This window comes from Clupea harengus, chromosome 8, assembly GCF_900700415.2.
Source record: "Clupea harengus chromosome 8, Ch_v2.0.2, whole genome shotgun sequence".
Taxonomy (NCBI): Eukaryota; Metazoa; Chordata; class Actinopteri; order Clupeiformes; family Clupeidae; genus Clupea; species Clupea harengus.
This window is the reverse complement of record NC_045159.1, coordinates 3,704,615-3,722,114: the sequence shown is the minus strand read 5'-3', so window position 1 is coordinate 3,722,114 and position 17,500 is coordinate 3,704,615. Positions and strand designations below refer to the sequence as shown.

The 17,500-nt window shown below is 43.7% G+C and overlaps 1 protein-coding gene across 1 annotated transcript in view; it reads right to left on the bottom strand.

Moving 5' to 3' along the window:
* LOC105895318 (transmembrane protein 211) overlaps positions 1-17,500 on the bottom strand; it is an 86,771-nt gene that overhangs the window by 54,277 nt on the left and 14,994 nt on the right. The window contains exon 2 of the mRNA XM_031571558.2: positions 6,557-6,695. Within this exon, the coding sequence (XP_031427418.1) occupies positions 6,557-6,695 (139 nt within the window). The remainder of the gene's footprint in view (positions 1-6,556; positions 6,696-17,500) is intronic.

The window sequence follows — 17,500 nt, the reverse complement described above, 5'->3', positions numbered from 1 at the left end:
TATGGAGGTTTTTGGAGCGCACACACAAAACAACAGCTAGAGAACCATTATGAGCAAAAGTTTATTGGATTCGAATCTGTACCTTGGACTGTACCATTATAAAAAAATCAAGGAATCACAATATATATCTTATCACAACACTCCACACCATCACATCTCAATATATATCTGATCACAACACTCCACACCATCACATCTCGCATATGTTCAAAATGAGCAAAATTGTACCACGACCAAATATGGATATGGTGCCCCCAATGATTCCCACCCTTGTTTAGTAGATGTCTGCGGTGTGCAGTCAGAGGCAGTGAGGGAGGAGAGGGTACAGTATATGTTCCAGTCTGTGGATGCCAGGGATCTGCGGGCTTGAGTGAGATGTGAGATATGACTTCCTCCATTACCATCAAAGAGAGGCACTAATGCTGCTCTAAGCATAGCGCTCTGACAAAGTGACAGTTTCATCATGGTGCCAAAAAACGTGCAAGCAAACAGGCACACACACACACACACACACGCACGCGCGCACACACACACACACACACACACACACACACACACACACACACACACACATACAGTACATATGCACACTCACACGTGCACACACACACACATACAGTACATACATAAATACACAGGCACACATTAATGCTTATAGTAGATCAACCTTCATTCACATAAAGCATAGGAAGATCCAACGCAACTACACTCAGAAAAATGACATCATTTTCACCCTGAGGCATTGCTACATTTGAGCCCCTTTGGTGGTCTGTGCTGCGCTCCACTGCTCTACTCCTATGAACTGCAGCTTCACCTCCCCTGCAATAATAGATGCATCTTACAACAACACGGCTCTGCCACTGTCGGTCCTATCAGGGAGAAAATAAAGTGCAACCTCCAGAAACACCTGAAGAGAAACAAAAGAACAAAGGCCCATCCTGCAGCATCAACAGTGGGCTATGGAGCCAAGAGCACATGTTTCTCCGAATGAGAGCAAAACAGAGAAAAGAAGGAGGAAGATGCCAGAAGAACAGAGAGAGGAAGAAAGAAGAGAGAGACAGAGAGAGAGAGAGAGAGAGAGAGAGAGAGAGAGAGTGTGTGTGTGTGTGTGTGTGTATGTGTGTTGAAAGTGCTGAAAGCAGGTAGTTGTCTCTGTTCTAACCCTCTCAGGGATAGCTGGTGCCAGCCCAGGATTCTTCAGAGGCAGCGCAAGCCCAGACTTGTAGCAGCACCTCCTCAACCCACCCACTCCATCTCATCCTGGGCATTCACACCCATCTGCTGTTTCTGATCCGCCGTACTTCATCAGTATCTCGACAGCATTCTGCCATATTCATCAGAGTGGCTGCGCAAAAGTGCCTCTAACGAGGTGAGCCTCACATCTCTGTCTCAAGGTGCTCCTGTCCCTTCTTACCAACCCTTAAGAGTCTGAGGCTGATGAAAGAGTCCACGTTAGCAACTGATGCTAGCAAAGGGCCAGTCGGAGCAGAGCTGATTAGGATACAGGTAATAATTACACTACCAATGGTGCAGGTATCCCGTGGTTTGAGACTCTGGAGGGACAGCGCTGTCAAACCCATACCCCCAACGCCAGCCACCCCCCAAACCCCCCCAAGCCTGAAGCGCGAGCAGCGGTGGTGATGAAACGCGACTTTTCATCTCGCCTGCCTCATATTTTTATACATTCATGCGTCTGAGGGCATCTGCATAGCTGAGGCGCCCAGAGGGAGAGAGACAGACGCAGCGGGCGAGTGCCTCCTCAGCAGAATAACGGGGAGACGACACTAAAGACAGAGGGGGAACGAGAGAGGCATGAGTGAAGGAGAGAGACAGGAAAAAATACAGGAAATAAGAGAAAGAGACTGGGTTTGTAACAATACAGAGAGAGAGAGAGAGAGAGAGAGAGAGAGAGAGAGAGAGAGACAGACAGACAGAGAAGGAGATAAAGGGGATCTGATGTTTTCACAGAGCGGGCGAAAACACTGACGCCGCTTTTGGCATATCTGCTGTTGGTAAACGGAAATCAGGTAGAATGCTTTGAAAGGCAGGATTGAGATTTAACTTTTCAAATGTGTTATTTTTTTTCTATGATTATGCTTGATTAATATTTCATGGGAGTTTGGGCTCAACCACTCCAAGATGTTCAACTTCTGAGCCTGCCTGCTCAAGAGGCCTTTCATCTTGTTTTGATGCTTGTGCTGCTTATTGGCTGGTTTGAGATTGGCTTTTGGCAAACATACTCAGATAAAATACACAAGAAAAGAGTGCAAGAATCCAATATATTAGCACCTGAAGGAAAAAAATCAGAGCCATTCAGAAATAACAGCACTCCGGCGAAAAAGGTTCCTCATGGCCAAACAGCAAGATGGTTAATTGAGAGCTCAATTGTGTATTATTAAGAGATGATTTGCCTCTTGGAATCATCAGCTGAAGAATTCTCAGAGCCATCATTTGGGTTTCATTGTACCCATTTCCCATGAACTGCTGAAAGCATGCCACGGTACAAGGTTTTAACAGCATCTTTCAATGGACACAAATACTTTTACAGATTCTAGAAAAGGCCTATTATCCTCCCAAGTGAGGCAAAAAAAAGTCTCTAATCGATTAAGGCAGCTTTACAAGATAGCATTTGGGGAATATCTTAGGGAAGTCAAGGTCTTGAATCTCAGGTGATTTAGACTTAGACAAGCACCTTGCCTATTTATGGAAATGGCGGGGGGGGGGGGGGGGAGACAAAAGCCCGGAAGCAGTCTGTGTTTCCAGGACAACTGGTGAACCACTTTTGCATGCCAGGAGAATAAATAGTAAAGACATCAATAGATTAAAAATGGATGATTTGGAGTTGCCTTTGTGTGTGTGTGTGTGTGTGTGTGTGTGTGTGTGTGTGTGTGTGTCTGTGTCTGTGTGTGTGTGTGTCTGTGTGTGTGTGTGTATGCAGCCTACAATTACACTCAGCCGAGACAGCCATCCTTGGCTTAGGTGCAGGGAGGAAAAAATAGTGTGCAATAAAATATACATTCAGGGCACAGAAAAAGAGAAATCATACGGCCTTGCTTATAAAATGCTTCCTCCCTTCTCATGTTAAAAGATTCATAGCAACGCGAAACCACGTGACATGTTTGGCAACTCTCATTCACTCACCCTCTTTCTTTCTCTCTCTGTCTACTTCTCTCTCTCTCACTCCCCCTCTCTGTCTCTGTCCTTCCTGCCTTAGTATCACTGAGTCTACCTCAGACATCTAAGACATTAGACGTCAGACATCTAAACTCATAGCTGCAGAGCTGCATGAGTGCAGATGCTGTGTTGGTAGCAGCTGGTCCTGGAGCACACCCTCTCTCATCCTAGGAGTTACCCCCTGGGAGCCCTACACTGACAGGGGCAGGAGCCAGGCCCTCTTAGCCAGCACACCACCAATCTCCAGGACAGTGGTCTCGTCGGAGAGCAGTTAGGCTTGCACACACAAACAAAGCAAATATAATTACACTTTGACACCCAGGGCTGTCTGAGTCAGCACACGTGTCTACTGGGACACATACTTATTTGGGGTGACTGGAGCGACAATAGTGACGGCTGGTCCACTGATTGCACGCAAAAAAAAGCTGAGCTACAAATTGTTAAAAAACACATCGGAACACCACTGAAGGGCTGGTCCATCGTTCACTTCACCTCATCAAAAAATGCTTTATCTGCCACAAATAGATATATATGGTCTAAGTTTTCTTTGGTGGAACTAAAAAAATCTGACAATAAACAAAGAATTTCAAATGATTTACTGGGTGGAATTTTCCTCCATTTCAGTGAAGGACAAATTTCCCCCATTGTTCGGCTCTCTGACAAGATGGTTATTCCACACAGCTCGCACTCACTCATCCAGAAAGACTCCTGTCATTACTGGTGGAGAGTAACTGGAGTGAATGCCATTACCCACGTTAGATACTGTGTGAGAGATGTCCATAAAGACATGCTATCATCCCCGCTCTGTAATACTGTCATTGTTCTCACACAACCTTTATTAGTCGGCTTGCTGTTTCATATCAGTGCACAAACAGTGCCTTTCATGACAACAAACAAACAAACAGACAGACAGTATTCTGATCCCCCTTCATTGGGCTCTTCTCATTCTTTCCAAAATCCCCCATTTATCAAAAAGGCTGTGCACCTGGCCAGCAAATGAAATAAAAAACAAAACCAAAAAATATTGGAACATTTCTGAAGCTTATATTTTTTTGTACTTTGTCTAAAACCCACACTCCACAGAGATTTGGGGGTTTTTTTTGTAAAAAGAGGGATTACAGAAGGCTAGCCAGCATGTCTTTTTCAGGCTCTTTTTTAGACCAGGCTTCGGCACAGATCTGATTCTTGTTTTCCCAAAAAAGCGGCGGTGGTGTGGAGCGCGCCGAGCCCAGCCTCACCGAGGAGCCGGCAGCACTTTAAAAACAGGCAATTAGCCGAGCCAAGCAGCCCCAACTCCCCTTGGCTCGCTCCATACAGATGTAACGCACATTCGTACTCATTAGGCACTAATCACATTGTGTTAAATGCCACTCTGTTGCCTCCTTTCAGCTCTGGAATCCTCTGAAGATGTGCGGGGAAAAAATGGTGCTTAGTTGAAAGAAAGGATGATAAGAAGAAAAAAATTGTGTTTAATTATTAAACATAATCTTTTTTTCATTTGTAATCAGAATATCAGATTTTTAATTTTTTTTTGCTCTTGCTCCAAGCATAAAAACAGCGGGAAATACCTAATTCAACACCGGGGAGAGCAATTAATTCCTACGTGCTGCATGAAGCAAGTTTTGGAGCTGTCGAAGAGTTTTTTTTCCCAGGCTGCCATTCCTATGTGTTCAGACTGAGCTGAGTGTTAAGAGATCATGGAGTCCAAATGTGTACAGTTGATCTCCCCTCCAACACAGATCATCCCTGCTCAACTGTGTCAGGAATAATCGTGTTGGTGGTGCAATTTGTGTTCGTGCTTTGCATAGATGCACCAGGACATGCAGTGCCTTACTGTAATAATTTTAATGACAGTATCATTACTTTCTAATTAGAACAGGGAGATACATCAGTCGGGTGAAGCGCTTCTCTGCAGTGAGAGATGTACAGGCACAGTGGAATTAATAATTACATTCAAATCTAAGCCCTCATTGTTATGCCAGATAGACTGACAGTGTTTTTGAAAGGCGCTGCGCACAACGACAACATCAAACACAAACATGTTCGCGGTGTTGACAGTCGGTTCTACATGCGGACCAGACACACTCGCCCAGGACGTCACACTCCAAAGAAACTCTGCATGCGGAGAGGTGGTTCATTTACATGGCTGTGTACGTGCGGATGGTGACTGAAGCACACAATGAGCACATCATGCTTTGTTTATGATGCCGCTTCCTTGTTGAATGAGAGGACGGCCTCGATAAGCCACGCGCTAAACACCACCGCCCCCACTCACCCCCACCCCACACCCCCTCAACCAATGACCTGTGTTAAGGGGCTGTAATTGTCTTTTTACTGTGAGCACTAAATCCCTGAGTGCCCTCGCCACGCCATCACAACACTCCAGCTCGGTTCGTCTCCTAGCAACCAACACTCGAGAGCAACCACTTCTGCTTATTTATTTATTTCATCTGTTCGCCTGATGCGTGTCTAGTGGTAAAGTGTTTTTGGATAGAATCGAATTTCAGATAGCAATGTTTTCTCTTAAAACGCTGTGCATTATACCTCTGATGTGGCTATAGATAAAGTGCTGAAATGTTTTTTTTTTTACCCACACACACAAAAAAGTATTCACCACATTTGATCAGTCAGAGTAGCGTGTGGTAGTCTCTTACAGATGGTACTGAGGACTGCTGACAGAATGGCTGTGGTGAAGAGGTGTCTTGTGTAGGCTATAATCTCATCCCTCCCTCACACAGGGCTGTACTCAATGACAGCTTGTGGCTAGTCCCTGGTGTACCCCCTACACCTATACACAGACCTCACGTGCACAGACTGGTGTCTCTGGTGCCTATGACTACGTTTGAGGGTTGTAGACAATGAGAGGGCTTATTGAGGGAGTGGGAACACTGAACATTTCACACCTGAAGCTACACAGTTTGAGTCGCATTAATTCTGGGGAGATAACAGGCACGGCAAGCAGCAGGGGAGTGGTGCTGTGTTCATGAAGGACTGCTCCCCAATTCAAGGCGCGTCCTTCATCCTTCCCGTCTCTGCTGAATGAACTGGCGTGGCAAAATAGACACAAAACCACCCACCACTACTCTCATGTACTCTATCTTGCACAATGAAGACATCATGGTCTATACGCTGAACCATTCAACCTGAGATTACTGTAAGTCGGTACATCAGACGCATTCTGTTCTGTCCTCGTGTTGGTGATCTGCATCTGACCCGTGGGGGACGTGTGCACGTCCTTCTCTCTCCTGTGGTGTGGTCGGAGTGTCTGACTCTGCGATGTGGACGTTTGTGTGGTAACGGGTCAGAGAGGCAGGCAGGGCGGTGTGTGGTAATATATTGGCCCAGAGGGGGCGTTTGGCTAATGGGAGGGAAATGGACTGACCTGCGGCCATCTGCATGTATCCGGTCAGCGTGCAAACCCTCCTCTCGCACGTCCCGCCGGGGAGGAAGATGGTAATGATGGCCAGCAGGGAGCTGACCGCCAGCAGAGCGCAGCCCCCTGAGCACAGCACAGCGCTGGTCTGTAAAACACACACATGGACACACACAGCATATTGGCTGAATTTAGTTCAGGTATTAAACATAAAATAACTTATGATCTTACAACGGGAACATTATGCCATTTAAAAACAAATGTAAGGTCTGTTTTTGCATGTCGCTGGTTTCTATGACATTTTCAAATGAATTTGAATGGTACACGGTCATGTGAAAGAGAACACACCAGCTGTTAAACACACCACTAGAAACCCAGGCTATTCACTATGTGGTATGCGCTCCAGATCGGAGTCTTCACAAAAAGCTGTTTAAAAAAAAAAAAAAAAAACAGGTTTTACACCACAAAGTTAAATAATCAGCCAAATAATAAAATCCCCAAAACACATCAGTCAGCAAGCTAGCTAGCTAGCCTTTGTCAGTGCCAACCGCACAGTTGTTGATGCTTGCAAGGCAAATTGGCTAGTTTAGACAAAAGCCTCTGTGATGCCTCTTTAATAGAGCCCTGAAATCTGCCAATCATTACCATGGTTAAAATCCTCTCTCCATCCAGATAGGCAGTGTGCATACTAAATGATTAGTAGGTGGTGAATACTACTGAGCCCATCACACATCAGAGGGAGAGGAAAACAACAGATAAAAGGAGGTTCTCGCTGCAGCAGCTATTATATCAGTATTGACATTCTGCCTGCGCTGACACCAGGTGGCACATGCGACACTCGGAGACCGGCTTGCTCTGGGAAGCTGGTCTCTGTCGGAGAAGAGCCACACGCGGCTCACAGCTTCACTGACAGCACACGGACCGCCCTCCTCCTCGCGGAGAGACGGAACACAGACACTAACACGACTAATGCCCTGTGCTGGCTGAGCCCATCCATTCCGGTCTGATCAATAAATTCCTCTGCCACGAGAAGACAAAGGTAAACCATCCACCCATGCCACCACAAAAAGCTTGCTCTGTCTCTCTTTCTTTACTGTGCACACCCACACATACACACACACACACACACACACACACACACACACACACACACAGAAAAAAAGAGAAAGACAAGAAGGATATATCTAAGGATGAAAAGGACTACATTCCAAAAGGACTAAAAGCAGGAGTACCAGAAGAGAGGACTGAAAAGAACTGCATTTAACTATCTGAATCTGTCAAGCTGAATATCGGCAGCTATTGGGTTTGCATTCAGCAAATTGATTTACTTGAGATAAAACTAACCCACTGTATATGATATTTACCAAAGTCAAATCCAAATGACATGAATTAAATACACTAGTCAATCTGTCAAAACCTTGAGAGAGGCATGCTAAGAGGTATTCCACAGGTATGGAATCAATGCATTACCAATAGGTGGATGTAATCTGCACATGGAGAACTGTGAAGCACTACTGAAGCGCCCCTGAAGAAGGCCTACTGCTGAGTGGCATAATGGTGAGGTTCAGTGTAAAACAGGCCGACATCTGATGCCTTTGAACTGTGGGTGGCGGTGCCATCAGGGGCAGCAGGTGAACTCCCAGTGGCGGGCGCCTTATGCTGCAGTTTGATCTCAGCGCGCCGCTCATTAGCCTCTCCTGTGCCGCTCGGCTTCCTGACCCTGGGAGTCCTCCCTCCCCTCCCTCCTCCCTCCCCTCCCCTCCCCTCCCCTTGCTCTTCACCTACCACTGCTCAGAAAAACTCACACGCTCACCAAATCACGAGCGGGTAGCCAACCTGCCACACGCTCTCCAGCAGACACATGGAAATAAACATATGTGAGCAGACTTTAAGCACGCTTGAAATCCTTTTTTTGCTCATCTCTTGCTCAATAACATGCATCTACGTACACACCATAACAAACTCACATACACACACACACACACTTTGGTACAAAAAAAGTCGGTTGGGTGATTAGAGCAGCATGTGAGAAATGGCATTCAGATAAAAATGCATAACATGCATGAGTGAATTACTGAACCACTTCATGTGTCATCAGACATGTCTCCCTGCATGACAGAGCCCCAAACAAATCAGAACTGAAAAGCAGACCATGACTGGCACAGAGTGTAATTAAATTGGGCTTGGATGTTTGAGAGGAGGAAGGCTTGTCTGATTTGTGGGCCCATCAGAGGAGGATGGAACACATTCAAAAGAACTGCTCTGTGATCAGCACCATCAGACTGCAGATGCTGACCAACCACAGAGTTTGGAAACTCAGATCTGTGGGTGCTGCTTAGTTGCTTAGAAACACGGCGGAATGCAGAATCCTCAATTGTGATGAATAATTGACAGGCTTTTATGATGCTTCTATGACTATCGATCACTTGCACAACTCCTCAACCCTGAAGATTACTGCTTTTATGGGTAGACACAGGCTATTGATAGCCAAATCGTACATTCCAGTCACCAATCATAATACATTTAAATGTATACACCCATAATAACTGTTAAAATGTATATTTCACACATAATCAAAATGGAAGAGCCATTCTATCTGATACGACAAGCCTCCTCATCCAAAAAAAAAAAAGAAACACATCCACACAATGGAAGTGAAGTGAGATGCATCAAAGTCAGTTCTTCTGAGGCCACACCACACTAGCACGACGTTTAAGGCTTTTCTATTAGCGGGGGTGCTAATGGTGATGACAGCAGTGGGGTCAAGCTGGTCTTCACGGGCGATTATGCAGCAGTCAGGCACCAGATTGGGTGTTGATTATCATGGGCGACACACTGCAGCGACTGTGACTAACAGCCGTGGTTGTGGTCCTGACAAAGTCTCTCGTGTCTCTCGCACAGACAGCGATCATGACAAAATGTTGATCGTGCTTCATCTGAATTCGCTGCAAAGATACTCCAACTCAACTAAAAGAGAGCCATTTTTAAATGATTAATGTGTGTATTAGTGTGTCAGCTCCCTCCAAATGAACACTTACCTGAGCTGACTGCTTACTTAATGTACCAACTGACCAAACTGTTTGATTATAAATCGCACTGACACATTAAGGCTACAGTGGGAAGAATCAGGCGGGGCAGCAGTGCTTCATGGGAAGACTGCCTGGTAATAGAACACCAAATGCATTTGGTTCTTTCTATATGGCCCGTACTATATAATACATGGCATCTGATTTACTCACAGCCCAATATGAATAATGCATGCTGTATCCATGATCTACGCATCCATACAGTATCATTTCTATGGGTGGTGAGGGTTAGAGAAATATGGATTCTGGTGGTACTCTTTAGTATGCATGATAATATCTTCCTTCTTAATCCCTCGGTTCTAAATTGTGGCAAATCAATTAGTTAGTTAGTATGACATTTTATGCTTGACTTTTACAGAAACTCGGGAGAATAAGCCCATTCAAAGTTTTGCTCAGACAACTGCGAAAGTGCAATGTAATGATGTCATTTCAATTACATTACACAGCTATTAAATGAAGCCTAACTATCTGAATGCACTTGCCTGTATATTACTGTTGATAGAAGAGCTGAAATTAATGTAGTCATTATCAGCACAAACATTTACTTTCCAAGGAGCCTGGGCGATATAAATGCACCCACCCCATTATGGCATCTCAAAGATGGAGTCAATTTGGTATGAAATTACATTCAAACTGTGCTGACTCTTTCATAAATAGGCTTCTAAATAGATGCTAATTATTTACTCTCTTTATAAAGCGGTGCATGGGAAACAGTAGTTTGTGGAGAGATGAATAACCAATGGTAACATTTGTTTTAATTTAATTTAAATGAACGAAGCTGGACAAACCCCTCTCATCATTACTCTTGCTGAGGTGGCATGTCAGGTACAATATAGCGACATGTCATATGCCTGTCAAGAACAGAGAAGTCAGCTGCAATCACATCTCAGAGGAACATTACACAAAGACTGTACCAACTCTGCATTATACTTCACTTTTAACAACTATACGCTATGCTCACTGATATCACTGTATACAGATTTCACTGTAAATATCGATTTCTTATGTGTCATTTGTACAATCCATTTGATTGTTAGAAATATACAGGTCATTATGATATGGAAGAGAGAGAATCTGGCAGTGACCGTGGTGAACCATTCTCTCACCTAGAGAACCCATATGATACCCATTTGATTCATGGTGAGCCTTGAGCTATAAAGGCAACCCAGCATACGACACATGAACACCTCTGAAAGTGAGAAACATAACTAATCGTATAGCGTATAACTAATCCTGAGTACTGGTCCTCAGAACATCTATGGCTACTTTGTGAAGAGCTAAGGATGTGGATGTAAATCCACGTGAAACTGTTTCAGCTTTGATGTGTGATCACACTCATTTCACCTTTAACAGTGATCACACTCATTTCACCTTTAACAGTGATCACACTCATTTCACCAAAGTCTTGATAGGTTTTCCATTCCATCTCCACCTGAAATTGAAATGTGGCCACGAACAGTCTTTCAGTCTTAAGACTTGGCAAACAGTCATTCCTTATTATTATTATTATTTTTTTTTACTTCCTGTAAATTACTTTCGGTTACCTACCACTGAAAAGCAGTTATGAGATTCGATAATGCAAATCATCACTTCTGAGCTGAGCTTTTACTGCCTTTATACTTCCAGCTGTCAGAGATATAACAAACTCCTGATGTATGGGAGTGAAATGCCCAGACAGCCCTCTCCCTTTTACTGCCTTAAAGTAACTGCAAGGCCACAGTGCTATAACACACCCATGTGGATATCTCCAGCAAGCTATTACGCAGCTATTTCTGTCCCTGAGACTGTTACAGATGACAGTTATAAAATGAGGAGAGAGAAAAAAGAAGAAAAAAAAAGAATTGGCTGTGCTACATTTTCCAATTACCGATTTACCGATAGCACATTTTCTTTAGAAAATGGCTCCATATGAAATCACAAGCAGACTTAGTTTCCATTCAACCTGTCAGGGAATAGTTTCCAAAGGTACATTATAGTGTATCATTATTTCAATCTAAAACGACATAAAGTGCTATGATCACTTTAGAAAATGAGCCTGTGTCCATGATTTCAGTCATGTTTTACGGCAAGACCTGCTTCTAAGGTATAGGCAATGGATAGGCACCACCAAAGTAACAGTACTCAAGGTTACCGAAGGCAAATCCATATAAACCAAATGTTTTCAACTCAAACATGACAGTAACTTTCAAAACAACGAGTAGAATGGAATAAGAGTTGTGTTTGGTGAATAATAAAGCCTTTTCTCTCTGGCCAGCCACATGTCCTGAGAAACGGGTTCTTTCCCAACCCTATCGTGACTAAAAGTGTATGGATTTAGGTTTCCCAAATAAAAATAATAGGACTATGGTTTCCATTACACAGTCATCCAGTCTCCTATGAACATTCCTATAGAAGCCAGGAGGTAATACTAACCTGTTGTCTAGTGTAGGAGGAATGTCTTTTTGTTGTTATGAAACCAAAAGACTTGGCTGGGAAAGTTTTAATGTAATTCAGTGGATAAGGTGACATATGACTGTGTGTTGTGGTATTGGCCTGTGTTATGTGGTGATGCAGTTGTACAGGTGTGTGTGTGTGTGTGTGTGTGTGTGTGTGTGTGTGTACATGTGAGTCATTGTAAGCATGCATACATATAATGTGTGTGTGTTTTTGCTTGTGTGCTCATCATGGTGAATCAGTATGTGTGTGTGTGTGTGTGTGTGTGTATGTATGTATGTATGTATGTATGTGTGTGTGTGTGTGTGTGTGTGTGTGTGTGTGTGTATGTGTGTATGTGTGTGTGTGTGTGTGTGTGTGTGTGTGTGTGTGTCTGTCTGTCTATCTGTTTCCAAAGCTGTTTCACCGCTCAATGACCTCTCTCCCTCCCCTGGGAAAAGCTCTGGTGGTTAAAGGGTGGAGCAGAGGGGGTCAGGAGTCAAGTTCAAACCACAAACCCCACCCCCCAGGGGGGGAACATCGCTGTGGCAACAAGAGGGCCAAGGGCAGTTGAAAGGCCATTGTTGTGGCTCACAGTGCGAGCTGCACCTCCTCACCAACCCCGCGGCAGGACAGCACCTTACACACAGTTTCTTTATTTACCTTCAACCAGAACACAGAGAGTTCAAGACAAGCAGCCAGTGGCCCTGAGGCGGACTAGATGGGTGGCGGGGGTTTTTGGGGTGGAAGTCAGGCCTCAGTGGAACTAGTGGCCATGTGATATTCCCCCCCTCCAGCCTACTTGCCTCTGTCGGTGCTGTCAACATGCACAATTGAGCACCAAAGGACAGCTGACCAGGGGGGCGACACACTCCCTCTCTCTGGTGCTTTGACAGTGCACTCGCCAGATTTCCCAAGGTTCCCATCCTGCACACAGTCACAGTCAGCCCTCTCACCGCCAGCCCCCCTCACAGCTGGCTCTTGTCATCCCTGCTGAGGGACTCACCAGCCTCCTAACTGATGCCACACACACACACACACACACACACACACACACACACACACACACACACACACACACACAAACACACACACACACACACACACACACACACACAGAGAGACAGAGACAAACACACACACACAGACAAACACACACACACACAGAGAGAGAGAGAGAGAGAGAGAGAGAGAGAGAGACAAACACACACACACACACAAACACACACAGAGAGACAAACACACACACATACAGACAGACAAACAGACACACACAGATACACACACACACACACACACACAGAGATACGCACACACACCCACACAGATACACAGATACACACAGACAAACACACACACTCACACAAAGAGACAAACACACACACACACACACACACACACACAGAAAAACACATGCGCACACACACACACACACAGACACAGTCTCACACACACCATACAGCATGGTGTCTAAAATAATGAAACATGTTCCCAAGGTCTCAAGGTCTTGTTAGTGGCATCCTTCATGCCACTAGCATGACTCCACTAACACTGCTGCACCTCTAAGGGTGGGGATTTAACACCAGTCTGGTTGAACTCCACTCAGACCTGACTGAAAGAGTGTAATCAGTCCAAACCTACTGTTCAGTTTTGTTCTTAAAAGAAAAAGGACTTTTTCAAATATAGTTTTACCTCCTTAAGTTCCCTAAGTTCCTTAAAAAAAAGGGTGTACTGTTATATAACTTTTTTTAAAGTCTGCCCTTCAATTAAATAATAAATGCACCACGGGAAAAGTAATGGGAAGGTGTGTTTCATTTCTTAACGAAGCCCGAGCAGCTGGAGGTGCGCCTGGGTTCAAGCGCATGAAAGCAGTGGGGAAGTGGCGCTGGCTAGGCTTGTACTTTCATGTGTATTTTTAACTCTGCAGTGGGAGGCAGCACAGCGGATCAATCCCTGGCGTCCCAGTGGAGGTACGTACATCTCACTGCAGAGGCTGGAGCTATAGAAACACACTCAATGGCTCTTACGTAAGTCTCTTAAGAGAGGCCTGCCCGCCCGCCCGCCACCGACGTGCTCATGTTGTACCACTGGGTTGGGAGTATAGAACAGCTTTTTTATTTTTTTAAATAAACAAGCCTGGGGGGGGAGAACGGTTCCTCATCACTGTTGTATAATCTGCAAAAACAGGTGATCACAGGGAGGACAGAGTAAAGGAGAAGTAGAAGTAGAAGTAGAAAAGGAGAAACAATCACTCGTTACGTACAATACATGCCAGCCTTAGTCATAATCTAAATTTAAGAGAAGCTTTTCACAGGAGGATGTTCATTATGGGGTATGAGAGACACTGTAGAACATGCGCTGCTGAGGCGAAGTGGTGCAGTGGTTGACTCGGGTTCGATTCCCGGTTGATGCAGGTTGTCTGTGCTTTGCTTTGGATAAAAGCATCTGCTAAATATCAGTCCTTTACCTTTACAATTTTATTATAAAATATGTGGTGGCTAAAAGAGTAAAATGGTAGTGTTTGAGTTTCTTGATCACTGACTGCACAAAGTTGGATTGCTTATTATTTATAGCTCTGGGAAAGATCAAGAGACTACTGCAAAATGTTCTTCAACCTGTACATGTATGGCAGCCATTCTATTCCAGTGTCTGCTGAACTGTAACACAAGCACACCTCATTCTACTTCATGAGGTACTGACTAGGTGATCACCCGATCCAAATCTTATTTCCTAACCCTTCATAAACAGGACCATCCAACTAAAGCAGTACTTGATAGATGTTGGGAACATGGACCTTCTAAATTGAATAGTTTTGGGCAGGTCGGAAATAGTCAGGCTGGAAATTCGGACTTGTCAAAGATGTCATGTCGCTGTACTGTGGCATTACCTGTAATCCCTCCTTGTTTTTTCCCATGCCGACAGTAGACATTCAAATAGCAAATATATTCAAATCTAGTGCAGAGTGTGCTGGGATAGATAATATGGTGCAGTTTGAGTTAACAGTTACAATCAGATATGATACAGATATACACAGATGGTTTGAAAGCTCTGGACAGAGAAAAGATGGGGGCAGCTATATATATATATATCAATTAAAAAGAGAACATCTGATCATTTAGTTGTTTTTACTGTGGAATTTTTGGCAATTCTGTTGTCGCTTTTGTAGGCTGAGGAGGTCAAACCGAATCAAATTGCAATCTGTTCAGATTCTATGGCAACCTTAATCAGTAAACTGCAAATCTGTATTCAGGCCTTTTTATATTGGCTTTTATTTGTACAGGTTACATCAAGTGAAAATAAGAGTCTGTTTGGTTTGGGTTCCATCTCATGTGGTAGTAGAAGGAAAAGAAGTGGCAGATCGTCTGGCTAAAGAAGCTCTTTAGATAGACACAAATGGCAGACTAAATGAGACAAAGAGGTAAAGGGTAGACAGATGTAAAACAGGTGATTACAAAGAGGACAGGTAGTTGGAGTAGAAGTGGAGAAACAATCACTCGTTACGTATAGGACATGCCAGTCTAAATCATAAATTTAATAAAGAAGCTTTTCACAGGAAAATGTTCATTATGTGGTAGGAGAGAAACTGTAGAACGTGTTAGAGTGTTTCTATTAATGAAAGTTAAAGAGTTAGGCCAAATTAATTTAACGTTTTTCACCAGGAAAACCTTCAGTAGGGTAATATACAGTGTTATATTTGAAAACAACAGAATTTGAAAGGATATGAAGCTTTTAACTATGAATTATTACTAGTATGTGACGGTTGTGGTGCGACCGCACAGGAACGGCACACTCCTTCCCCATATTAGCGACTGCTAGCGCACACAAGCACACATGGTTTGCAAACACAAACAAACATACAACTGATTACACGAACGCCGGAAACCCAGAACATTTATTTGGTTCCTACCTAATTACAGTGCTAATTGCCTAGACTGGCAAGACCACTTTGATAAGGTGTTTTTTTTACAAACCTGTAAAACATGATTATTTATCACATAGTTATTTCTTTGTTTTAGGATACTGAGGAAATACTATGTTTATGTCTCAGGGTCTGTCTTGTCATTGTGTATTGTTTTTTTTTTTAGAAATGGTGCTGACCACCTCCTATATATGTTCATTGTTCTGTCTAGGGAACGTTTTTAAGTCTTGTCAGGTATGTGCATTTATGTAGACCTTGTGAACTGCTAACTGTTGTCCTCTACTCATATAGAGGCTTAGCAGGAGTCACATAGCATTGTTTATTTATATTTATTTAGTTATTTTAAAACAACATGCTAATTTGAATGGATATGAAGCTTATTACTACGAATGATTAGAATAATTTTTTTGTTTTAATTTAGTTAATTTAAACGTCTGTGTCCGTATTGATGCTCCACACCCAAAAAGAGTTGGTGGCGGTAATGGACCAAATTGGAATGCCAACCACCAATAAATGAACGGAAGAAGAAGATCACTAACTTCTTGCAATAAGACAAGTGCTAGTAGTACCTCAAAAGTAATTGGAATCAAAAAATGACTATTGATCCGACCCACTGTGATGGGTGGTGGTGATCTGGGGGCGTTTCAGCAAGGCTGGAATCAGGCAGATTTGTCTTTGTGAAGGATGCATGAATCAAGCCAAGTACAAGGTTATACTGGAAGAAAACTTCCTCTGACAATGTTACCCAACTCTGAGGATTGTTTTTTTCCGGTAGGGCAATGCTCCTCGCCAGGTCGATTAGGGTGTGGCTGGAGGACCACCAGATCAAGACCCTGTCGTGGCCAGCCCAATCTCCAGGCTTGGAGGACCCCATTGAAAACCTCTGGAATGTGATCAAGAGGAAGATGGATGGTCACAAGCCATCAAACAAAGCCCTGCTGCTTGTGTTTGTGTGCCAGGCGAGGCATAGTCACCCAACAGCAGTGTGAAAGAGGTGGAGAGTATGCCAAGATGACTGAAAGCTGACTGGAAATCAGGGTTAATCCACCAAGCCATTAAAATATTAGTACTGTGTTATTTAAAAATGAATACAAACGGTCTAAAAATCTGACCAGTCTGCAAATAAGTGCTCTAAATGACAATATTTGCCTTTGGAATATGGCAGAAGTGTTGTCAGTAGTTTGTAGAATAAAACAAAAATGTTCATTTTACTCAAACACATACTTGTAAATACTAAAACCAGAGAAGCTGATCATTTTGCAGTGGTCTCTTAATTTTTTCCAGACCCGTATATGAAAATCACCAGAGGCCGTTTGGCCACAAACAGTCAGTATTTGTTTAGATAAAGAGGGTTTGATGTCCCAGTAAGCAAAAGACAGAATAAGACTGGGATGGAACTCTAATACAAGCTCCAGATTTATTATAAATATACTTAAGAATACTAAGGGGGGAAATGCCACTGTAATGGTTTAAGGGTGTATATCCGAAGGCAGTTACTCAGGTCCTCAATGAGATATAGATTTCGTGCCCTCTCCT